The 26395-nt window shown below is 34.9% G+C and overlaps 3 protein-coding genes and 1 long non-coding RNA gene across 7 annotated transcripts in view; 2 read left to right on the forward strand and 2 right to left on the reverse strand.

Moving 5' to 3' along the window:
• Nucleotides 1-68: 68 nt before the first annotated feature.
• On the reverse strand, nucleotides 69-1542 carry LOC105836052. Its single transcript, XM_012679816.3, has 3 exons — nucleotides 1381-1542; nucleotides 399-548; nucleotides 69-319 (listed from the first exon to the last, which is right to left on the reverse strand). Exons 1-3 carry the CDS (start codon nucleotides 1453-1455, stop codon nucleotides 182-184), a joined length of 363 nt encoding a protein of 120 aa, XP_012535270.1. The 5' UTR covers nucleotides 1456-1542; the 3' UTR covers nucleotides 69-181.
• A 1438-nt stretch (nucleotides 1543-2980) lies between these two features.
• LOC105836060 lies at nucleotides 2981-10103 on the forward strand. 3 transcript variants are annotated; one of them, XM_012679829.3, is made up of 6 exons: nucleotides 2981-3121; nucleotides 3405-3479; nucleotides 3866-3994; nucleotides 4645-4859; nucleotides 4961-9587; nucleotides 9668-10103. In XM_012679829.3, exons 3-6 carry the CDS (start codon nucleotides 3992-3994, stop codon nucleotides 9677-9679), a joined length of 4857 nt encoding a protein of 1618 aa, XP_012535283.2. In that variant the 5' UTR covers nucleotides 2981-3121; nucleotides 3405-3479; nucleotides 3866-3991; the 3' UTR covers nucleotides 9680-10103. The 3 variants fall into 3 exon arrangements, with proteins under 3 accessions (XP_012535283.2, XP_012535284.2, XP_012535282.2); XM_012679830.3 differs by having other exon boundaries at nucleotides 3067-3165; nucleotides 3866-4330; XM_012679828.3 differs by having other exon boundaries at nucleotides 3067-3165.
• Nucleotides 10104-10569: 466 nt separating this feature from the next.
• The window catches only part of LOC105836055 (gamma-aminobutyric acid type B receptor subunit 1), a 62244-nt gene continuing 46418 nt past the window's right edge, over nucleotides 10570-26395 (reverse strand). The window contains exons 9-19 of one of the 2 annotated variants that reach the window (XM_012679823.3): nucleotides 22478-22601; nucleotides 21567-21683; nucleotides 21132-21270; nucleotides 20702-20818; nucleotides 20381-20542; nucleotides 20108-20211; nucleotides 19503-19796; nucleotides 18699-18943; nucleotides 13764-13964; nucleotides 13048-13275; nucleotides 10570-12760 (exon numbers count right to left, since the gene is read on the reverse strand). In XM_012679823.3, coding sequence (XP_012535277.2) covers nucleotides 12090-12760; nucleotides 13048-13275; nucleotides 13764-13964; nucleotides 18699-18943; nucleotides 19503-19796; nucleotides 20108-20211; nucleotides 20381-20542; nucleotides 20702-20818; nucleotides 21132-21270; nucleotides 21567-21683; nucleotides 22478-22601 — 2402 coding nt within the window. In that variant the 3' untranslated portion in view covers nucleotides 10570-12089. Of the gene's footprint in view, nucleotides 12761-13047; nucleotides 13276-13763; nucleotides 13965-18153; nucleotides 18167-18698; nucleotides 18944-19502; nucleotides 19797-20107; nucleotides 20212-20380; nucleotides 20543-20701; nucleotides 20819-21131; nucleotides 21271-21566; nucleotides 21684-22477; nucleotides 22602-26395 lie in introns of those variants that run through there. The other variant, XM_028190345.2, reaches the window with a different exon arrangement.
• The window catches only part of LOC118646994, a 50531-nt gene continuing 43780 nt past the window's right edge, over nucleotides 19645-26395 (forward strand). Inside the window, exon 1 of the long non-coding RNA XR_004964333.1 lies at nucleotides 19645-19727. This is a non-coding gene — a long non-coding RNA (uncharacterized LOC118646994). The remainder of the gene's footprint in view (nucleotides 19728-26395) is intronic.

Below are 26395 nucleotides of genomic sequence, written 5' to 3' on the forward strand. Positions count from 1 at the left end.
TTTGACCTGTATACATTTTGAACATTCTATGTTAAGTTATAGGTAATAGGAGAGAATAACCCAAATAATTTTTTTAAATTTGATATAATTCTCATTATTTTCAAGCATTAACATTTATAATGTCAATACAGAATCGCAGTATCTATACAATTATTATCTACATAATACCCACTTATCCTATTTAGACAATATTCAAGCATTCTTTCGCAATAAACACGAGTGATTGTAATGTGCAGACACCAACGTATGCAACTGTGAAAGCAAATAGCATCTTATCCTTTTTGCCACCTGCCAAGTATACTGGCTTGTCCAGGGCAGCCTGCAAACAAGAAAGAATGATATAAAGAAAGATCTAATTCAAAACAAAATTATCATTAAAAATTATTGTGTATACATACCTGAAAATGCTTGAACTTTGCCCATAGTTTTGGGTCAAGGGTGGATGGTTTGTCGGTGCAATAGCTTGCCTTGGGTGTAACTCTTACAGGTTTTGTCTTGATAGTGTCGTAAATCATTACTGGCTGCCCTTCTGGTAAAGAACGAGGAGACTGAAACAATATAAAAACTTTTATTACTTATTTATCAAATAAAAGCATATGCATTAAATATTAATTCTGTACATATGTTTTGACAAGTTTCTTTTCTTTGAACACTAAAAACACTGTGTTACAATATTTATAGATAATTTTAAATAATCATAAATATAAATACTTTCTGGAAATGTTGAAGCATATGTGAGAGCCGCTAAATAATTCTTTTATATTAAGTAAAAGTAATAAAAGTTAACTCAGATGTATGACCCATTGTATAAAGAGAAAACCAAAAACTAGCATGTGTACAAAATATTAATATATACTAGAGTTTAAACTGATTTGATTGGCTTGATATTGATCATTTATTTTGTCTCTTTCTTTCTCTCTCTCTCTCTCTCTCTATATAGTTAAAATATATTTATAGAATAAACTGTGCTTATATATCTATATGTATGAACATTGATCATTCCAAAGTATTAACATTTATAATTGACATGCCATAAACTGACTTAAATCATATATTTTACTCATTATATTGATTAAGTTTTAGCACATTGTGTCAATCCGGGACAATTTGATAAAGGTGTTACATGAACGCATGCCCGTAACTTATCATGGCCGAATCGTTGCTCTACTGTTCGACAATCAGTTTGGATAACGATCAATTGACAGTCTATCCCGAGTGCGAGAGTAAAACTCAGAAAGGGAACGCGAGTACCTGCAATTTCGCGTAAATAATGAAACACACGAATCTATATTCCAGGGACGAAGACATGCCGAGAGTCATAACGTCGATCAATTTTCGTGTGCGAGATAATGAATCGTGTGTGCATGAGAATTTACTTACAATGGGATACAACGGTTGAAAACTGGTGGACGGCTTCAACCTGCCAGTAAATGAATTAAATTGGAAAAACGGCATTTCTTGTAGTTGCGCAACCAGCTGACTTTATTGGAGCTCCGCGCGATCACTGAGTCTCGGCCATAGATTTTGTTGCTACAAGTGGCGCAACTGACCAGCGACGAGCGATAACATTCTTATGGCGGGATGACGAACGGTACAACGACCAAAACGTTAGAAATTTGCGATTTTTTGCAAAAATAAGATAACAATGAGAAGAAATTCTAAGAAAAAAGATTTTTTTATTTATTATAATTCTATTGAATTTTTCATAATTTTATTCTATTAAAAAAAATTATGCAGGGTCTTGAAATTCTATCTTTGAAATTCTTTCTATCTATCGATAAAATAAAGGGGTTTGATATTTTATAGAATAATAATAGAAAAAAGTTACTGTCTGAAAAACGTCTTCTTTGTCCTGAATAAAAAAAAAATTAAAAGCTCAACAAAATTATTACAAATAGGATCGAATAATGACAATCATGAGGATGATTTCAATATTTTTTAAATCTTTAAGTTCTTGGTATTCTATAAAATGTTAAAAATATGCATTTAATCTATATATTGTGTATTTGTAAAATTAATATAATTAAGTATTAATGTCAATTAAAAATATCAATATAACATAGGGTTTTCGACCGGCTTGGGTTAATCGCTCCGGAAGCGATTAATGGCGTCATAAGGTCAATCACAGCCATTAAGAATGGAATAACTGTGGTTGGCCAGCTCTAGAGGAAAAGAAGCTAAGACGGATTAACCCAGCTCCAGTCGAAAACGCCATAAGAATGTGATGTTTCTCTTGTGACGAAAATCATGGTTTACAAGTAGATGTTCCCTTAAGTCGTAAAAAAATTGACCAATCACCAATAGAGTATTCTCCTTACATTTAACTGTGATTGATCAATTTTTTACTATACCTATTTGAGCTTACAATCAATTTGATACTGCAAACGCTTTAAATTTAAAGAGTTTAACTGATAATTATATCGCAACTATGTCACAATTGTAGACTTAGGCTATTTTGTAGACTTTGAGAAAACAAAACTATAATCAATTTTCGTTATTGCGAAATAGAATTCCTTTACGTGTAACGAAAACTGATTGGTTCCGTTTTATTCGTTTTCTCCGCTACATGGGAAAGCACCTTTATAGTACCTGTATTGTGTGCAAAAATTTTATTAGATTATAATATTTTTATAATATTTTATCAGAAAATTAAAGAATGAGATCTTAGAAAGATATTTCAGAATTCATGTATATTAAAATTCTAGAAAAAATGTTGACTTTTTCTCTTAATATTTTTGAGAAGTATTTCAATTCATATTAATCAAAAAACTGAGAACTTTTCCAAGTTACAAATTTATATAAAAATTCAAAAATTTACGTAATAATTATAAAAAATTATAAATATGAAAGAATTCTAAGAATATTTTTGTGCTTGACGATATTCAATAAAATTGTTTTCGTCAACGTCGTGATTTTACTCGATTTTGTATGAAATGTTGCTTAATCTACTGTTCATATAATTTCATTATCATATCTAGAAACTCAAGTCTGAAATATCTTAAGTTTCGCTGCTTCACCTCGCTACTTTATTATTGCATATTACAGGATTATAGAATGTTGTAGAATGTTATTCTTCGACACTAGTGTACTCTAGCAGCGATGTGCAGCAGATTGGTGTGAGGTTAGTCACAGTTGCAAGCCCATAAGAATTTTGTGTGAGAAACGGTATTAATTTCAGTAATACTTTGCTAGGATCTAATCACAAAATCCATATAGAACAGAAAAATTGCATTGAGATTATTCGAAATTATTCAATACCAATTATTGTAGCTTCTTACATGTATAGACATGAACTATCACTCACTTCTCCTGTGATACCTCTTATTGAAACTCATTTCATATTGTTCTATTATAACACATGTACTGTAGGATATACAAATAAGACATTATCTACTTTGTTTTAGGTGCTACAGCGAGGGAAAGTCATTGCTGGCACAATTTATTGTCCAAGGAAAACTAATAACATTGCAGTTCCATGGGTATTTCTTATTTTTACGAGTATCTGTGTTGGAACCCAGATACGAGATATATATTAAAGATAATCATTTTTTTCATAGATGGATGCGTTTTACATTGTTATATACAAATAATTAATATAAATATTCTATATAGATACTAATATCCCATAAAGAATTTATGGTTTCTTTGCTACTGGCATTTTCTTATCTTGTTTAACATGTGTGACCTCGTGGTAGATGCTATAAAAATGTAAAGCTCCCTTTAAACAATTGATTGCATTTACAGGAATGTATGCTACATCCTAAAATACTTTAATATATTCTTATTATTGATTTATCATAAACACATCCAACTATGAGATTGCATTATGAAATGTACATCTGATATTTTCTCATATGAATTGCAGGATCTCTATATGGAGGGATTTTTGCCCAGATCTGCTTCAATTCCTGAATATTGTGCAGTTTATAGTTGGATGATTCAATAGCTACCATAAAAAATCCTTAGTGACTACATTATTCTGTGAAGGCCAATGGTATATTGAACTACATATTACATCATGCTAAGTTACAAATTGCAAAAATTATTGTTGCGCGATTGACGTTACGAGTCGACATTAATAAAATGTTGAACGCGTAGCTTGGTCAACGTCAGATCGTTGCATGAAACCGAACCCTGTCAATTGTTTCTATGACTTTCCACAATGGCAGCTCCATCATGTGCACCGATTTTACCGACGGAGTGCCAGCAACCATTCAAGGCATGTCATGGCTGAAAGCCTTGCACAGCCTTGTGATTTACAACAAATGTGTTAATTCATTTAATTAAATTTCCACATAACGTAACAGATATGCCGTAACGAATATTCATGGTAAAGTATCAAGCACACGCGGGAAATAAGTTGACCTCAGATTACACAAAGAGGAAAACATGTATATGTGACAATCTTGCACTGTGCATTCATGGTGTTGATTAATGGAGATAATGGATGTGTAGGAGGGACTATTCTAGTGTCTTGTGTGGATAATGATATTGCGAAAATGTTTGATTAGGGCTATTTTTTTACATTTTATAATTATAAAAAGTTGCGAGAATTTTAATTTTATATTGGAACCATATTTCTCATCAGAAAAAAAATAAATTATATAATACCTTTTATCTAAAACTGGCAATTTTTGTTTTCAGGAGCGTTTCAGTTCGAGGTCCAAACGCATTGGACCAAAAGTGCATAAAAATCGTAGAATCTATGATAAATGGGGTATGCAGTATCACAACTTGGTACAGGATGTTGTGTTTGGTAAGCACTGTTTACCTTACACACCATCAGAACCTCCCCCATCTTTGTGCGAAGAAGTGATGGAATCTGACCCGTTGTATGTCTGCAAACACTGCAAGGATTGGTGAGTTTGTGATAGAGTGTCTTAAACTACATTAAGATGCAATGATTTTATGATTTATATTGTATGACTAATGTGCGTACGAATGATGATTTTTCTTTCAGTTTTCGTTTTAAAGGCAGTTTTGAGGATCACAATGCACGGCATAGTTGGATCTTAGGGTTTTGGTGTCACGTTTGTTTCAAGACAGTATGTACTCACACAACCGAGCCAGGTTCTGCAAACGGTAAATGTTCTACATGTTCTAAAGAGAGCGGAGATAAACGCGCGTATCTGCGAGCAAAAAGACCTTCGGGTTGCAACCCAAAGAACCCTAAGCTGGGAGCTGTAAAAGTATTTTACAATCAATGCCAATTTATCGAACACTTGAAAATGCATCGGTTAAGTTCAGTAAATATAGCTGATTTAATGTTAATACCTCTGCCTGGTAACCTGAGCAAGTGGTCGACTGAATTTGAAATAGTATGTGAGGCAATTATGGAACGGGCATTTGTGTTGCGCATGCATGTTGTAGATTGGTTAAAAATGCTCAACTTGCAAAATAACTGGTGGATACTGGAAAATGGCAAAAGCAGTAACGAAGTGATCGCTAGAATTGTCAATAATTACCATGGTCGAGAATTATTTGAAACCTATGATAAGTCGACAGATATACCTATGAATTCCAATTCTTCTATTGTACGTCACGGTAACAAAAGTTCTCCGGATATTGAATTTATCGATAATTCCGTGGATAAAAATACAAATAACTATTCTGCTGATATAATCTCGGACAAAAATATTTCGGAGACTGAAGATAATCCATGTATACCAAACGATATTACTTTTGTGGATTGTGGTCCTGCATCACAATGTTTGGAACCAGAAATACCAGTGAATTATGCACAAAAAAACCAAGTAATGCCGCAAAATTGTCCTTTAACTAATACAATCAGAACAAATAACAAAACGAATAATGACACTTTAAAAAATTGCAATTTACTAGAAACAGATACAATAAATGAAAATGTTATTGCTATACAAGCTGGCAGTAATGGTTCTAATAAAAATCTTGTTATTAAACCAGCAGTCAAAGATATGCAACAACATGAAGCAGCTCAATCTTATGTCAAGAAAACTATAGAAACCAACCTTAGTAAACTTATTACAAAAACTGGTGTTAATAAAATTTCTAATACTCCACTTAAAATTAGTATCCCATTTCCTGCTAAAAAAAGTACAATAATTGAGACCAATTCAGAAAGTCTTCAGACATCAAGACTAAATAGTAATTCCAAGGTACTAATTCAAGGTAATATCCAAAATTCAAAGGATATTGCATCGATAATTAGTCAACTTCCACCTCATTTTATTTCCAACAAAAAAGTAGTTGTCATTGGACAAGATTCATGTAATATCATTGGCCAAAGCAAGAATGAAACGACTGCTAAAAAAGATTTAATCAGTTTGGTTGTAGATAATAGCGGTACAGGTTCCACTGTGTTAACACAAAAGATGTGTGATACTGATATCAAGAAACAAGAGATTACCACACAAATTGTAATAAAAGATGGAAAAAAGTATCTTATTAAATGTAAAGATATTCCGAAAGACCCAAAAAGTTCTTTTGATTTATTAACTGTAAATAACTCTACGCAAAATGTTACAAAACAATTAACATTCGAACACAACACTTTAAACCCAAGATTAACATCCACTAATTCTAACGAAATTGAAAATATTAGAGCAGAGCAAACAACTTCGCTTTACAACAATATTCCGCTTTTAACACCTTCACCATCTCCTTCAGAATCCACCTGTTCTAGTTGTGAATCGAACATTACGAAAAATATAATTATGCCGAAATTACAGAAAGTACCTTCGCATTTAACTTCGACATCTACTGGGTATTTGATCCAGACACCGATCCAGAAATTTATAACAGAAACAATATCGCTGATTAAGGAAGATAATGGAGATCTTTATATGGATATAAAAGACGTAGAGCGTATTCCAAGAGAAAGCTTTCGAGAGGTGTGTGATGTAATAATAAAACATAGACGAGAGATGTTTGATGAGTTATATCAGCTGAATTGTTTAGAATTGAAAGAACGACTTGACCATTTGCAATTGGTTATTGAAGAAATGAAACAAGTTTTGAATTTCATATCACAAGACGTTTTTAATGAAAAGTTAAGAGCTGTCAATCTTCTTAAAAGCATATTAGAAGATTGTTTTCGTAGATATGATCAGGACATATCACAGAATCAGAGAAACGATGACATGATGTTTAACGAATGGGAAACGGAGGTGAATCAAGCACACAAATGTCCATTTTGCAATAAATTTATAAAACCTAAATCATACATAGCTGGATTTTCAAAATTATCTAAAAATGATGTCACATACTGTTCTTGTTATAAACAAGTTTGTCACGAGTGTCTATCTCACCAAGGTTTTATATCACGATTTATTGCGCATCAAAACTTTCACAAGAGGAAGGAACCTTACATTTGCCCAGATTGCTGTATTAAATTGGATTCTTCTGTCTCTTTGGAAGTTCACACGTGGTCTGTTTGCTTTCATATAACGAAAAAGGTCGTGTTTACTTGTAGAATTTGCGACATAGATGGTTTTAGAGATTTAGAGTCAATCACTAGACACTTTGTTGTCATGCATAGCAAGACAAAGATCGGTTGTGAGAATTGTTTCCGAGTATTTTCTTCGTATAACGAGTACACACAACATTGTACAGAGGTGCATTCGTCTAAGATGAAGCAGGATCCTATACGACTGGTAATATGTAAACTGAGCAATGTAATCTTACGTTGCGAGAATTACATGTTATATTTGGAAAATTATCCTGGAATTCGAAAAGTAGTATGGTGCAAATGTCCTTTTTGTAGTTTGGTAACTACAGACAACAAACACGTGACTACGTTACTGAACAGTCATATACAAAACAATCACCTAGAATCCTTGTCAAAAGTTCTCAGCAAACAAGCACTTGAAATTTACGGTAGAGAAATTTTACATTTTGGAAAAAAAACCTTGAGAGAATTTTTATCAGTGGTTTCTGAAAACACGTTCGTAAACAAGACACCAGATAGTACTGTGATGCCTAAAATTGTAAATACTCGAACTATCAGTTCGGAAACATTCGAACGTGGCTCGGAAACGGATATGTGGTCTACGAATACCGATAAGGTTACTGAAAATCCACAAACAATGCAAAAAATTGATACAACAAATAAACAATTATTGCCAAAAATCAACGTTAGATCGATAGATGACTTAAAAGCCAAACCTAAAGCAATTACAACACTTTTTTCAAATGAAACTTTTGAATTGAAAAAAAAATCTAATTCTTCATCTCTACAAATTACAGTCGAAACTGAAGATGGAAAAATGGATTTATTTGGACATAAAGAAACGGAAATGAAATTAGATAATAGAAAGGAAGAGACAGCAAAAACAAAAGAGTCTGAAAAAGATAATAAATTGACGATGAATGCTTTATGCGAGTCTGAAGAATCTTTATTAATAGACATAGTTAATGCTCACGAAGAGAATTCACCAATTGCTTCAAATCAAAAATTCGCTAATTGTACCGGAGATAGTCAAAAAGTGTCAAATTCTACATCCGAAGCAAGTACAGATAATCGTATAAAAATAGTTGACTTTAGAAAAATATGTAGACCGGACATTGAACCACTCTTTAGCTCGGAAATGTGTGATGTACAAATGAAAAATAATAACATAAGGTTCATGGTATCTATACCAGAACCTCCTCCACTTGTCAGGATTCCGCAGCATTTACTTGAACCTATAAAAACTAGTAAACCGGTCAATAACTCAAAAAAGTCAGAAAAAAATATTTCTAACGCCCGAAGAGTGACTAATAAATCAAAAGTGCGTATCGCTTTAGGAACACAAAATGAAAGCAGTATTGATTATCTATGTCACTTATGTAACGAATTGATTAATACTTCTCAGTTGGTGGTGAAGGCACACTTTCGTGAAAAGCATTCAGATGAATACAAAGTGGCGGAGGTCACTTTGCAGCTATCACGGATGTCACCTGACTTTATTAACGGCGGTTATAAACAATTTATTAATAATAAAAAACGGAAACCGGACAGTACTTTATTTTCAACCAAAAGAAAGCGTCGATGGACGCCAAAAAAACATATAGAGCTGAAAGATATGAATCCGCCGGTAGGATTGTGTGTGGAACAGGAGACTGCAGAGGACGGCGAGGGTAATTTTATATGTAAGAAATGCGGTCAACGATGCACTGATATGTCTGATCTGAGAGAGCACATCGCTACGAATCATCGACTGAAAGGCCGTTACCTGATATGCCTAGAATGCGGCGATAACTTTGTGGTTGTACCCAGCTTGCAAATGCATCTTAAAGCTTTCCATGGGATAGAAGATCCTATCAATTATATGAATGAAAATCCTTCTTACGCTCCTAATATTGATGGTGACTTGCAGATGGAAGGGAGAACAACGGTAGCTAATCAATGTTACGTCTGTATGGCAGTTTTTGAAGATAAAGCTACAGTAGACAAACATTTGAGGGTACATGGTATGGCTTTCCTGAATCGTAAGAGGATAGAGGCAAGAAATGCCTTAGAAAAAAAGATTAACACGGAGGAGGATAAGCCAAGTATTAGTAAAGATGGTTCAAAGGAGGCTGAAAAATCAGCGGATAAACCGGCGGAAACAATTTTAGAAAAAATTAATGTAAGTAATTAAACTCATCACATCTGAAAAGTAATGTTATTGATTTTGTAACTATAAAAATTGGATATTTATTGTTTCAGGCGGCGATATAGCTACAGAAGATGAAATGTATGAAAGGAAAATGTGTGAAAGAAAAAATGGTGTAATATAATGAATTTTCATTAATCTTACTTATATACTCGTTTCTGTATATTTGTGCACTCAATCTTTCATTGTTAAATATTGTCCCTAAATATTGCATCAATGAATTGTATCATTAGATCTCTTTTTTTTACTATATATTACCCTGTAATGTAATTACTTTTTTTAAGTAATATTATTTTGACGAAAAAGTAGAAAGTGATTTATTTGTTAGTACATGACGAGAAACGACAATAGAATTAAATAATAGAACTTGACGAAGAGCAGCAAAAACCCTGATTTTTAAATTAATCATTTTTTTCTTATAAAAAATGACATGTATATTACTTTTATGTTAAAAAATCTATTAAAAAATAAATTTTTTCGTAATACAAATATATTTATCCATTTTACTACATTAAGCAAAATTAATATAATTTATATTTGAAAAATATTTATTATAAATACTTTATAAATACACCCTATATGTATATTTATACAAGGTATATATTACATAATATATTTTTCAGATATAATTTATATTAATATTTGCTTTAAATTTATTCTGAAGAAATTTTTTAATTAAATTGTAACAATCGTATATATCACATGTAAATATCAATTTAAAATATGCTAATTTATATAAGATATTGTAAGAAAATATAAGTATTTATTTTATTATATGTAACAAATTCATGTTCTTTTTTGTATTGTATTATGTTACTTAGCTAAATATTCTGACTTATGGTATACGTATAAAAATAAAAAAATTTCTACATTAGTTAAATATCTATCACATTAATCATCGTTTACTGAAGAATTATGGGGTGGATATTAGCAATGCTCAATATAATAAAAATGATAGAATATATATAGTTCTTTATTATACATCATTTTCTTATTTGCACAGACAATGCTGATTATTGCTTAATTGATAAAGTTTTTTTTATTGATTGACACATCAAGATATCCGAGTGAAATCAGCCGGATAGCAAGATTTTAAAAGGAAATATGTCCTCGCCACATGTCTTATTTATATATTAATACGTATATACGTTTATACTCGATGGCATGAAAATATCGGTACTTTTCACGCATGTTACAAACAAAATGTGGCACTCTTATTTTAAGTCGCTTTACTTCGATCAGATATATTTTCATTACACATGAGCGCAGGTACTAGAGAAAAGGTTTTGGGGCACTGAACACTTTGATTACAGTCCCGTAAGAGTATTTATAGTTTGTCTTTTCTAAAATACTTAAAGTTTTTTTATAGTTGCGAAAGTATTCTATCTTTAAATGTATATATATAATATATCTGGTGAATATATCATCGATTTCGAGTGTTTTGCAGAATATTGTGTTTTTTTTTTGTTATCAAACAAGTTAAAACTAGTATATTTTTAGAAATAATATTTTTTTTACGATATATAATTTATAATAGGGCCAAGAGATTACTGAACTCATTTGTCGTAAAAAATAGAGAAGGATATTATAAGCGTTGGTCCCTTTTATAATCCTCCAAGACAAATGTATACTCTTACGGGCCTTAAATTTGCTTTTCTTTTTTCTTTTTTTTTGGCACAGTTACTAACGAACACACATGTTTGAGATTACATTGCGATTGGTCCGTGACCCTCACATTTGGGCATTACGCGGACAAGAAATGTATATATTTACACGTTCGTTATTTTTTGTGGAGCCTTCACATGATTATGAGACACTATTCCGTTTATTGATTTTGAGCACGAATAAAGTCAATTCTCGCGTCAAATTGAGCCGGGTGTCTATATTGTCTTTTCCCTTTGATGATTTATATTGCATTGTTAGTGTCGATTTTATAGCGTTCCACTGCACAGTTTCTGACACTACTAAATCGTATAATGCTTAATAAATAGTCAATTATAATTAATTAATAAACAATAAACACGTTAATTAATAAACAATATTACCACTGTTTAACGTTGGATTGTGAATTGACTATCGAAAGATCTATCCGGTTTTTGAAATATCAATTTAAAGCTATCTCATATATACTATATATTTTATTGTTATTATGTGTATTGTATACCGACTCTGTTGCGAAAGCTCTAATCAACCCTAATCACTTTAATTATCTTTTATCACGCTGCCTTCGTCTATCACACGAAACATCTAATTAGAGATTTTCAATTTGTTTTAGATTGTCTAAGTGGCTACGATAATTAGCAATTTTGATAGAATCGCTGTCTCATTTTCGAAAGGACTTCGAAATGCTAGGTGTTGCGAGTGGAACACAAAAAATCAACGCAGTTTTCTCCCTGATATATCTTTTCTCTCTCTTAAATTTTAATAAACGTTATATCACTTAGATAAAATTGTTATCATCACGTTCAGAATATTTTATGTAACAGAAGTCGGTTTCTTCTCTTCACAGGAAGTATCGACGTGACTGTCGACATTAACATTCGATTCCTCTTCCAAGTTATCCGTGTCAACCACCGAGATCACGGGGCTCGTTGGACGAGGTCTCGATTCTTGATGAAAGTTTGGAATGGTATCGTGTTGAGTCTCCGAGATGGAATCATTCTGTAAAGATACGGAATCGCTAGTGGCACCGATTATCTTCAGGGACGAAGAGGACGACGAGCTCGATTGTGTCGTCTTCAGTTCCTGTTCGACGGGAGTGACTGCCTCTTCGCTGTCGTTTTCCCTGAACAGTTTCCTCAGATCACTGCCCAGCCTTGTATCGACTGGACTCATTTTCGAGTCTACAGCGACAGTCAGGGCTAAGGAATCCGGTGGTTTCTTGGCTCTGATAGTATTGGCCAACTTGCTGAAAGGAACCTTGATTTCGCTTGCCCATACATCGGAATTGGAACTGCTTGAACCATGAGACGTTGTTTGGCTAATCTTTGGTTTCGTCGCATCATCCATCGAGTGCCAACGGTGCGATCTTGTAATCGATGTACCTTGTACAATAGCGTTTAAACTATTCGCTGGGATTATTCGATGAGGAAACCGAGGAGAGCCGCGTATCTTTTCTCGAGAGGACGATTGGCTCGTACTCATCTCTGAAACATTTTTAGCATCATTCGAATTTAAAAGTTTTCTCTTCAGAAAATACTTTTATGAATTTATTATGCGATAAAAAAGAATATTCAGAACATTAGATTTTTTCTTTTTTCAGAGAAAAAGCTATTTTTTTATATCAAAATTAAATGTAAAATGTAATAAAAATGACTATAATGAAAGCGGCAAAATTACAATGTACTTAATGTTTCTGTAAAGACAGATATATGTAAAATAATATACGTATATTTAAATCAAGGTAATATATTAAAACAGTCAGGTCACTTACGTGGCGGTAAGCTGAAATTTACTTTAGGCTCGCTACTTTCCTTGCGACGTAACCCTAGGCTCAACCTACGGTCTTCCTCGCTGGTAATGCTAATTATTGGCCCTGAACCGCATCGCGTATGAGGCGAGTGAGTGCCTTGGGCATCCACCTGGCAAGTAGAGGCAGCTTTTGCGCCGGGCACTAAACCAGCGATGTAACCCATATGGACTCGAAGCGCCGATGCGACTCCTAATGAGGGTAATATAAGCAGGCTAAGCGCATATTAAATATGTGGATGAATTATAGGAAATGCGAGAACTGAATACGAAATATAAACCACATTTATCAAAATATGAAATCCATAATGTTATATGATATATGTATAACAATAATTTTTCTCCTATCAATTTAGAAAACGACCGCAAAATCGAATTCAAATCATAATTTTTATAATCACAATTTTTATTTCTCGCAAATATAAATTTCACGATTGAATAAAAAGCGTAAATTGTTCCGATATTATTCGCAGACAGATCCAGTTCAAATTTTTTATCTTTATTTTGAATTCATCCTCCCATAGTTGTACGTACTTTTGTGAGGAGCGTTCCTTTGTGAGAGAAATTTACTCGCTTCTGACGTTGCAATATACATATATAGTTAAATCGTGTCTACATTACAGTGCTTTAAAGTAAGGTGTAAAGTGCTTTATTCTTTTATTCTCCGGCGCTTTCTCTTACCAGTGAATGACGCTGTGGAGGTTTTCCTGCTACTAGGCCTGCTGCCGAAGAGACTGAAGAGTCGTTGAAAAACGCCCAGCCGATTCGGACCCTCGGTCTCGCGGCGACGATGTAGCTTGTAAAGGTCGGCCAGGCTTTGTCTGGGATCGTCGGGCTCCAGGTCCGGTTGACTGCTAAATGCTACGGTACCGCGACGCATGCCTAATTTCAACAAGAGTCAAACTCGTACACGATGCGAAACCACCATTATGTGTTGAGCGATCATTATGATGGACGCGCATTATTGAGACTTGGATTTCTATCTGACCGTCGGGATTCCGCATAAGCGAAAGCGCACGCGAGCTTAGACGATAATTTATGTGAATCATGGATTTAATGAATATCCGCGCGCATAACAAGAAATATTCTCTCCATTATCCGAAAGAGACTTATCTGTTTATCTCTGTAGATAATTCCGCGAGGAATTATGAACCAACAATCTTTCTAAATCTTTATCTTGATCAATTTGTGTTATTCATTTAAAATTACTTTACCACATCACTGACTAGCAAATCGTTTATTCACAGATTTGTCGTGACTAGAGTGATCCAAATTTTTTCTCTAATGAGATCAGTATTCTTTTATTAATCTATAATTAATATATCCATATATTAAATTACTAATTGGATTGCGACTGCAATTTTCAGCAGAAGAAAAAGAAAGGAAGATGTGTGTGTTTGTGTGTGTGTGTGTGTGTATCATAATAGTAAAATATTAAATATGTTCTTTTTTTTCCGTGGATATTCAACGACAAGCTGAAATGTTCTTTGATTTCTATGTATTTGAAAGTTGGCGCGCACGAGTGGAGACAGGACAGTAAGCAGCGCTATAGCAGCGCTCTCGTGACACTTCCGCACTACCTCCCACAACGCTATAGTAGCGCTCTCATGACACTTCCTTATCGCCTTTTCGGCGCTCCAAGCGCTCTCTTGACACTTCCGCTTTACCCTCTTCCGGAGTCCGGAGTTCTTGCAATAGTCACGTGATCGACATGGCGCTGATTTAATACGTCGCGGAGTGTTGTTGAAGCGTTGTTACCTTAGTATATTTTCTTTGATTGTTGTTAACTGCCGTTGCGAAGTACGATCATCCTCGCATTCGCTTCATTTGTCTCATTCTTGTATTTCGAGTTCAGATTTTGTTGAGAGTTCAACAAGTGCGGTCATACGTGTGCTTCTTAGTTTTACGCGGCATATATTTGTGTGCACAGGTTTCACAACTCGGAAGTGTTTGTTTGTAACCGCCATTATGGCGAATGTTCGACCATCACGAGAACAGTGAGTACCAAAGAGCTCTTTTTATGTACTCATTTCACTGGTTTCAAATTGGTATATATGGCAATATGAGCTGTGTTTTGATATTGCTGCTAGTATACTGAAAATCTAAAGTTTCCGTTACGCACACTACAGATTTTCAGTACTGGCAGTAATATGGGAATGTAGCCTTAATGTATATATGGTATTTCAAAAGTATATAATGGCAATTCAAACGTCTATATTGCAACGAATATATAGCAATTCAAACGTATATATGGCATATATTCTCAAATATAACTATTGAATTGTTACATTTCAATTTTTGTTGTTTATGGCCAAACCTGAATTACAATTATTGAGCTATTATAGTTAAATCTCTATTGGTCATTCCTGAATCATAATTTATATTACGACATGTTAATGATATTATGTATACATCTTAAGTTTAATGTATATGTATTCCTTGCTATGATAATCTTTGCTAAATGACTCGTCACATGAGTTTCTAGTTCTCTCCACAATTATAACGCTTTAATTATTTTACATGGTTTTAATAAGAATTAATCATTCCCATTCAAACTCATTAAAGATTAATAAATTAATATACTTTCTAATTACTATTCAATAATTTCCTTACGATTAATCATTCTATTTTAATCTGAATATAATCCATATTACATTAACACTGCATTTGTAAATATTTCTAAAAAATTCTAAAATCTTATAAATAAATTTAGTTATCTATAACGATTCTTTAATATTGCTTGATCAAATGATATTTCCATTCATACAATTGAATTTTTTAATTTGATATTTAAACATCTCAAAGATTATCAAAGTAATATCGTTTTATTATGTACCATTGTGTTATTTATTGAATTTATAAACCTTATCACATTCTGTTTTTTATTTATATTTCAATGTTATGAAAATGTGTTTGATTTAACAATTTTTTTATATTTTGTGGTTTGTGATATTCTATATTTATTCTCTCTATTTTTAAATAAGTTTGAATATAATTTTGAGTATGCATAGTGTTGAAAAACGCTAGAAATATCATTTTAGAATCTAGAATGATATTTCTATACTTTCAATTTTATTGAATGCTACTTTATTCTTGATTAATGAATGCACTAGATTTCTAAATCAATAATATTGTTTGCTCTATTAATGAATTTACATTATTTTAATTTATCATATATTTATCTGGTTCTTGTTTTATATTCTTATAAATTCAAAAGTATTTATTAATTGATTCTATTAATTGAATTATAAACTTCCTTGAACATCTTAAAAATTTAATTGATCTCGGTGCGTTTTTCAACAGTATGCTTACTCAAAATTTTATTATAAGTCATTGACAAGATAAAAAAAATCCCTAACATCATAAATTGTTACAGGTATACAGAAGTTAATGTGTAAATCTAAAATTGGCAAGAATGTATAACAATTCGTTCTCATTACTTAAATAGTAATAGTGATACTTGGACATATAGTATGAAAGCATTCGAGATCGATAATTACTAAATATTTCCATCATCTGAGTTTCAGTACACAGGCACTGCGATATGTGGTGAGTATATCATATATCATGTAGGCAACATGTAATTTACGTAATGTAGGGATGTATACTCATGTCATTAGCGAAGAATATTTTCCCACGTGTCCTGATAGAATAGAAATTGATATTTTTGAATGGAAAACTATGATTACACCTTTTTCTCCTAATATGGATAGTCTTTTCCTAAAGTCTTTTAATAAATATGTAAATTGCATTAATATCAAGATCGAGCTACTTTTAAATGGAGAAAATATTTGTGAAATTAGGTCGGTGGATCGTTTTACTTGGAGAAGACTTCGAAAACTTTCCGAAAGCGTTTGCGATTTTTCAGCAATGATGAGAGACATCTCATATGCATATATAATGTACACATAAACCGACGCGCAGCCTTTGACCTCGTTCGATCCGGTCACGGTAGACATTCAGAAATATTGGGGTGGAACGTGCAGTCAGCGTGCAGATTCTCGGCGTACGTACTCTCCTGTGCGGGATTGTTCGGACTTATCGAGAGAATTCGGGATTTTGGAGACACGAGTGTAATGTGAAACTCGGGGAGTGGAAGATCGATACCGGAAAACGCATCAACTCTCTTCGCCCGACGAACCACCGCTTGCTAATAATACGGCGTTCTTGCGATCACGGTCAAGTTGATGCGAACGTTAATTGGTACACGCGAAACGGAGTACTCGATATATGTCTCGCGCGCTTCGGCGCGGCGCGGCGTGTCGCCGTCGGTGAATTATCGAAGCGTAAATATGCATGTGCATGACAGTTGAAAGCGGATATTCCGCGAGGGAAACGCGCGGTATTTGCGCTGCAAATGGCAAAGTGAGACGGCGAGAGTTTTCGAGGAAAGTTTCCCTTTGTCAGCGCGCGCGTTTGACAGATAGGAATAAACAAAATCAATTACGAGGTACACGTGTTTCTCGCGCGCCGTGTCGACGTAAGCGAATGGACAAAAAGCAATAATCGCGACCGATTATTGCTTTTCGTTCATGTGCATGTCTGTAAAAAAAAAGTAATAGTAGTAGTTAAAATGAGAAAATGGAGGGGGATTTACGTTTGCGAGATTGAACACCTACAGCTATTCGACCTGGCTTCATATAACTCCTCTCTGTTGATCGAATCTAAAGTTAAATACTTCTAAAATTCTATTTTAAAGAGGATTATCCAATATTATTTTGCTCTGTTAGGTTCTTACTCCGCGTTATATACAAAGCTTCAGGAATAAAATATTTCCGTAAGACTTTTACAATGAATAATCAGTGCATTATAATTAAAATCCCTGCGACATTATCTCGAGTACTAAATTTGCGCATGCATATGTCACTTTTGTTTTTCTGTGGAGAAGCGTTTTTATCAGAAATCTAATTTGTGAAAAACAGGAATTTCAAGAAAAGGTTTTAAACGAGACACTTTTTTTTCCTGCTACACTAATATCTTCTATAACTCTTTTCTCACGCCTCAACTCAGGCAGGTGAGCGTGAGCCAACGTTTTTCAGGCAATTACGTGCAATAAAGGGATTTCTGTCACCTTCCTTGGACAGCTGATCGAGAAAAGAGACCGACGAAACGGGAAAAACATTAATACTTATGGTTCCTTCCTTCTCTTCTGATAGCAAAGTTCGATTCGTCCTGCAAGTTTTGCCATTGTCTATTCCTGTCTTTTCAATGCTTTCGTTTTGCTAATCTTCTAGTCACCTTTTTGTCACGTTTGCTTCAAGTATTTACATAAATCAAACTCCATTTCTTCAATAAATATCTAATGTGTTTCGACGAAGAGGATTTCGGTGGTTCCTTCATAGAATCAATGCTAACTTTATCTTCCAAGTTTAGAATGATGAAAGTTTCGTGGAATGTCACATGTATGAATCGGTTCTGTTAACCGATCGATATTATGTTATAGTAATATATAAAGACGTTCTGCTTCAACTTTTGTTCTAGCGATTTGTCTGACGTTAAGGATTGACTTTGCGAAGCGTTCAAAATAAATTCAAGTATTTAGTCAAAGTCAAGTAAAGATAGGAATAGAGTTACTTTTGCACGGCGAATCGACGTAATACGTCGATTTACACTTACCGGATGAATCTGCGGAGGGCCAACTGGCTCGGGGAATAACCGGCGGTAAAACACTGAGCAACAAAAGAGGTAACCCGCCCCCGATACTTGGATTTCGTTGTGGGATCGAGGCGCTTGATGAGGTGTGCGACGGCTCCACTGGCTCTTGCGCCAGTTGCTTTTCCAATCTGGCCAATTCCAATTCCAGCTGTGCCATCTCACGACGATAAACTCGGTTTTGCACCTCCACGCGATACTGTAGCTCTCTATTGTCAAAATAGGATTGCTTTTAAAGGAATGCCAAACTTAAAATTATTTTGACAATTTTCGAAGACGCAAATATTCATATGTGTCCTTATATTTGACACGGATTATTATCTTATTATATTTATTATATATATTATAACTACTGTTGCTATTTAAAAACTTGTCGATATAGCGAGATAAAAATACATATAATAGACGTAGATTTTAAGGCGAGTGGAACAATTCTTTCGTTTCGTTTAGTAGTAGATAACGTAACAATCACCTCTTAATTTCGCAAAAATTTCATTTGCAAAGTGGAAACGCTTGTTGCCAAAAAATCGAGCGACGCGATGCAATTTCACCCTCAGCATCCACAAAATGAACACGAGGGAATTTTAGACCGTAGCTAAGATAAAGGGAGACATCGCTTGGGGGTCAATCCGCCCCATCGATTATCCTTCCCGCAGTCAGTGAGAACTTCTAGTTCTCCGATACCATTGGGTTTTACCGTTTCTTTTCTCACGACTCTTGATATTTTTTTGATTTTAGGTTGAAAAGACGTTCTCTCCGGCCACTCACCTTCTATCGTCGGTGACGAATCTACGCGTGTTGCATTCGATCTTGAGGCCGAGACTCTGCACTACCGGATCAGCCCTCTCCCCCCCTAGGATGTTCGCCAATTGGGGCAGGAAGAGGAGCGCCAAGGTCGCCGTAGTCGAGGCCAGAATCAGGGCAGTGATCGTGACAAAGGCCAGGGTCGCGCGGTCGGGCATCAGATTGGCTAGCACTACGACGATACCCGAGGTAATTACTACGAAGTACACGCTCATACCGATGTATTGCGAGTCGTTTAGGGCTGGAATCTTTACGTGCCTGAAACCATCAGCGATTCACTCGTGTATTGCATATCTCCGTGTGAACTGGTCTTACTGTTCGAAGCAATCTGACTTAACTCTATTGAGATGTCTCAGCGGACTGTTTTATTTAACTTGCCGGTGATCAATCGAGGGATAAACTAAATCGGATCGTAATAATATTTCCTATGGGAATTATATGCGAGAAATTAATAGTTGGTTCGCTTTCAAAACTGCATAAAATATGCAGTAGATTATCTCTATTATCGGGGGAGCTGGCCTGCTTTGCGAAATCCATGGAGTTGGAAACGTCTTTATTCCTAAGCTCACCTTGTTTCCCAGGCCATGTAAACTCCAACGACGAGTAATAAACCTTTGTAAACATAGAGAGCGCTTAACCAGCCGTTCGTATGCTGCGAACGGCACACCTCTACCTGCAACGGTAAATAAAGATACGAGTTAATTAGCCGCGGTTCGTTAACGGGAATTACTATGGCGTGCTATAGCGTCACCGTGACATTTTAGCCATAGCTTTTTGCCACTTGGTAAATCTGAGAATGGCGAAGCGAGTCGAATATGAGTCTTCCGTTCCGTAATGGTTACCTGGGGCTGATAGACGACCCCTCGGTCCTGTGGGCTTATCTCCAGAGTAAGATTTTGCAGGTGACGCTGCATTGGGTCTAAAATCACCCACAGAGTCACCACGACGACATCGATCACCAGAAGCATGCAGATTAAGAATATCAGTTGGGTATCCTGGAGCAGCTGAAAAGCGATAACTGCGATTTATGGGTCTGACCAGGACATCGATTCCGTGCGGAAGTGCGTAACTTTTCAGTATTTTTTTTTTCGCGATACAAATATTGATTTCGCGTCTGGTCACGTGTATCAAATAGAGATGGAGAATTATTGCATGTCGCCAACCTTGTTCTTGACGACCCCGCTCCGACTCCTAGTGAAGATTCGATGTACCCGATAAGTCTTCGTGAACATCGAGCCAAAAGCTAAGGAGAAGCCGGCCGATAGCAAGTACACTCTCGCCTGTTGATAAGAAATTCATCGATAAAAAAGCCATTTGTTTAATTCTCGACGATCGATGAATAATCTCGTTATTACTGCGTATTATACTTTAGCACAAAAAGATTGCAATTTTTTTATCGAGTCCAATTACTTTTCTTAAAAAGATTCTTGAATTCGCTTTGTTTAAAACGAATGCGCTTTTAACGTAATCTCTCTAATGCAAGGCGCCCATTAATGCGGACCGTTACTATACGTTATATAAGTCAAATCGACACCGATAATATTGATCGCGTCATCGAGGACGTTAATATTCCTCGTAATAGATGTTAATCACCTTGCACACCGTCGGATAATAACCATCGCTGTCGGGTAGCGTGGCGTCGTCCAGTCCCAAAAGTATAACGGCACCGTAGACCAGGCCACAACCAACGGCTGCCATGTTATTCAGCCTCGGGCTTGAAAGTTTTATGCTTCTGCCAATATCCAGGAATAATGGACTTGAGTGATATATCGTGACGATTTGCATACAGATTCGTGGATATGTAGCAAGCGAAAACCTCATAAGTAAACTGTTCTTATTTATTTTTGATTTGTATTAAAATCGACGACGTATATTATTACACTTATTAAACTTATTTTAACTCATTTTATTTTTTTAAAGAACAAGTGTTCGAGAAATGTCCATAGTATGTTCGCGATCTTCTATGACAGTCCCTATTTTATCAACATTACATTACGATATGTTGTTTGTATTAAATATCAAACTTACTTGTGCTTGCGAAAGTGAAGATTAAAGGCCAGAAAAGCGAGTGCCAGGGTGACGCCAACGCTAGCGATGCAGGTAATAGCGAGGAACGCGGCTGGTGCCACTGTCACCATTCGTAATCTGCGTGCAATAACAAACTCGATCATTTCGCCTGTTGCCCTCGAGCTTGATGAATTATCGAGCGATGTTATCGAATGGGCGCGTAAATTAATTCAACACGTTGTTCCGTGATGTTATAATTGCCACCTCTATTGCTGTACAATACATTACGCTAACTCGCTACAAACTGTAATTATCGTTGTCGAATTATTGCTGTACGTGTTGAAATCTGACTAAATATTTGACGGCGGCGATGATTTGAGATACTCCGCATATAGCGGCGATTTCAATAACCTCGCTGGACAGGGATGGGAAGGTTATTAATCTTTATTCCGGGTTATTAAATCTAAATTGTAACGGTAACACCAGAGGCGATGGAAATATGCGCCATGAGCAGTGCTAATATCTTTCGAAGTATTTAGATTAAACACATCAATTTATAGAACAAAGAAGAAGATTTCAATTTATTAAAGAAGTATTCTCACTTTTAATTCGAATCTCTTTACTTATTTTTATATTTTTTTCGTTAAAAATTTTTTTTAAAGCAATAAACTTGAAACTTGGTACATATCTTTAATATTCCTTAATAATTGTTTCAAACTTTAAATAAAATATTTCTAATTTTATCAAATCTCTTTCTCCGTTTTTCTCTTTCTCTCTCTCTCAAGAGTTAAACTATTAAAAAATGTAAAAAAATAGTCGATTTTTTTAAATCCAAAAGCGAAATACTCCCTTAATATGCAAATTGAGAGACTTTATTTATCCAATAACTATTGAACAGTTCAATCAAGTATAATAAGATTGATAACACGTACCGGAAGACTCTGCGAGCCGCTGGTACTTGCCCTCCGGGCCATCTTGTTGCCTCACATCCTGGACAGTTCATTATCAGTTTCTCATCTTCGGGAGTGTAGATAGCTATTCTCTTAATATCGTGTCCTGTAATCGAAAAACTTTGCTATCAGCCGTCGGAAGCGTGTCACCCTATCAGATTGTAGTTGGATCGATTAAGAAGTTTCATCTTAATGAATCATTGACGATACAATTATTAGTTGTTACTTAAGATTAATTTAATCGCATGATTTTTAATTCAATATTTATTCATTTATGTGCTGAATTTATTCTAGGTTACACTTTTTGAAGTACAAAACTATTACAATTTGTTATCGAAATAGTTTGAAATAAAAATCGCAATTATTAGTGAGATAAGAAGCAACTAAAATTGCGGAAAGAGTCAGAAAGATGAATTTTCTAGGTATATAAAGACTATCGATTTTTACTTCAAACTAAATTTTTTGCCAGCTCTATTCCGATTTTTCTTTCCTTTCATCGTGAATATCTGGTAAAACTGTTCCGTTCGTGTGTCAGAAAATAAGTAGCGGAAAGAGATCGAGACGTCCAAAGGGACGTTTATTCACGTCAGGAACGTAATTTCCTCTTTCTCCCTTTTGTTTGCACACTTACCGCTTTCTCCTCTTTATTGAGGACAATTTTGAAGAAGAAATTAATTACCCTTCTAACGTCCGAGATTGATGATACATGAAAAAAGGCAAAAAGGGGTTTGAAGTAATTCGCAAGTCAAATGTCAGCAATGCTAATCAATTCCCGATTATATTTGATCACACTTTCAAGTTTTACGCTAGCAATATTAATTTTAGCAAAACAGACGTGACTCTTGCCGAATGTTGATGATTATCTTTTTATTGAGGATAGAATTATAGTGCACGTCGAAAGGGCAACGTTAATCAACCGAGGCTTCAATTCCTTCCACCTCGTCGTTCAGTGTCCTTAGAAAATCCATTATCCGCCCGCTTTTCTCTCGTACTCGTTCGGCGATTTATCGGTCGGTGTCGGTAAGCTCGGATATTCGCGAGGCTGGCAAAAGGTGGATTGGAGCCGTGCGAACCTTGTCAGCATTGCTTTCATCACACCTGAGGCTTCAGTGAAAAACCTTTTCGAATAACGGATTAAGCGCTATTCGATTAAAGTGATCACTTTTAAAAGCGATCGTCTTATAGCGGTGCTGTTTAAGATTTGTAGTTTTGGGTTTGAAATTGAAATATATGAGTACGAATGGATACATTTCAAATCCTGGACTGTTTTATAGCAAACCGTGACAGAGGAAGAATTATAGCGAATTAGAAAATACACACGCATGCACACATTCGTATATTATATCAGAAAAAAAGAAAGAGTCTAAATTTTTAATTAATTCTTTTCTCGATACTCGAAAAAATTTAACTTTTACTTTTTATCGTGTTGCATGTTTATATAATATTATATTATTTCATTAATAATAAAATACATGGTTTTGTGTGTAGAGTTAGCTGTGCTCAATAATTAATTCAACAATATTATCCAATAGATAGGTAATCTGTTGATTAATTCTGGAAATGGAGATATTACCGTATCGCTCGATCTAAATGTCACTTGCGATATTATGCAAATCTATTTGCTGACGATGCGATATCCAAATTGTCTTGATTCTCTCGTTACACACACACACACACACACACACACACACACACACACACACACACACACACACACACACACACACACACATAAGTTACTAAAAAATTAAAATAAAATTAATAATAATTTGATATCGGTGTGTCGTTGCGAGTAAATGAAAAAGTTATAGCTGACTATAATTATAAATCATAGTTTTTGCAGCATGTCATATAAATACTGATATGTTTCTTAAATCTTTAAACAGACTTCGTCTGTTTGATGTTGAAGCAATCTAGATTTCTTGCCAAGTTCTTGGAAGTATAATCGATTATTGTGTTTGTTTTACAGTTACAGTAAGAACCAAAAAAGTAAAAGTCTAAAGATCGATATGACTTTGATATTTTCAGGATTCTCGATTTTAATTAATCTCCGGAATATATTATTAAAATATTATACACGATCATATAATAAAGTTCTTGTGTAGAGGATAAGCATTTATAAAAAATGAGATATTATTTTGAGACATTATTTTTGTATGTCTTAAATTACTCTGACATTATATATATTTAAGATGTTTTTTATATGTGCGAATAATACTAATGTAACAAGAACAAGAAAATATTTAGAGACAGTAAAACTGTTTAATAATTCATATTTAACTATTTAAGGACGTGATAAACTGTACAATTCAAGGATATCGCTTGAATAAGTAAAAAAATATCGCTCGAATTAAAATAGATACTCTAAACTTATTTTAAAGCAGAAAATCTCTTAGGCAGACTTAAAGTTTCATCAAACTGTTTATTGTATGACAAATGCGCGAGTCAAGTGCTTTTACCAATTTGTTGTCATTTTCATTATGCAAAGTGTCTTAGAACCACTCTAAGGCATTCTGTAGGTTTGTCGACGATTTTCTCCCATAGTATCAAGAGCAGTTAGCTGTGTCACATTTAATTCGCGAAGCAACAAAGAATAGCCAGGCCGTTACGTTTGTTCTTTCTGCGAGAATCAGCAAACGCTCGCAATTTATAATATCCGTGATACCCTTTGTTTCTCTCTGTGCCACGTTTATGCAAGTTTCTCCCTTTGCCATCTCGAAGCGTTTTATTTTATGTAAATTATTTACAGTCGAATTTACGTAACAGAATTTTACTTATAATTTTATATATCATATAAAAAAATGTTATTAGGCTAAAAAATTCTGTACACGTTATACTTAAAATTTAGAATCAAAGTTTTTCATACATTTTAGATCGCGCGTGCAAAGTGATCTTTATAGCTTTTTTGCATCAATTGATTTGCCTTTCACGACGTCGCGTAAGCTCGCTGGTTGATCTCGCGAGTTTTTCAGCGCAAATTATTACTTGCTAGCAAGAAAGAAGAATCAGAGTGTGTGATTTTATGACGATATAATAAATTGCCAATCTCCCAAATTGTACTCGCCCGGAACGTTTCGGTATTTCGTAAATGGTGGATAAAGGGATCTGTCGCCTGCGGTTTTATGGGCGGTTTTATCTTTTTTTCTCACGTCCGTCATATTCCGTCAGCGTCGCGACGCAATTTCTCTGGCGAGCGTACGCCGTAATATTTCATGATAAATCCGCGGCAACGGGGGCGTGATGACCGTTCTCCCACGTGCTTAATCCCGCGTGCAAATTGGGCGCGACGAATTTCAGATATTCGCAATGCACACTACGAGCTCGCTCTTACAGCCGAGCAAATAGGTCGATAGAGCACGTCTCGAAGCACAGGAATTACATCTTTCTCGAGTGACCTCGCAGCATCACAATAAGGCAAAGAAGTACGGAGGTAGATGCGGACGGCGACCGATAGTAGTGAGTAATGGAAAAACGACGGAAATGACAAAGTGAAATAAACGAGACGATAGATGTTGGTGACGCAATCGCAATTGCCTTCGAAACAAGTGACAAATCTATTTGGCCGGCTCCTGCATGATTACCGAGGATAATCGAACAATCTCATTATCCTCTCGTCGTAATAAGTAAAATGAAATCCAGTTGTGCACCCTGCCCTTTTTCTTCGTTCTCACTTGCATCCGATTTTCAATGGGATATGCAAACAACTTGCTCTATTACTTTTTTCTCTCTCTCTCTCAAAGATACGAAATTGAATCGATATCCGTGACGGCACGACAAGAATCTTTTTACTGTGTTCATTCTTCTTCTCTCCCAACCCTCGTTGACTTTTACGAAGGAACTACTATGTATAGTCACTTCATCCCCATCGCCCTCAATGCTTTCCCTTTGTCTATCATTCTC

This window comes from Monomorium pharaonis, chromosome 8 (genome assembly GCF_013373865.1).
Source record: "Monomorium pharaonis isolate MP-MQ-018 chromosome 8, ASM1337386v2, whole genome shotgun sequence".
In the NCBI taxonomy this organism is placed as follows: domain Eukaryota; kingdom Metazoa; phylum Arthropoda; class Insecta; order Hymenoptera; family Formicidae; genus Monomorium; species Monomorium pharaonis.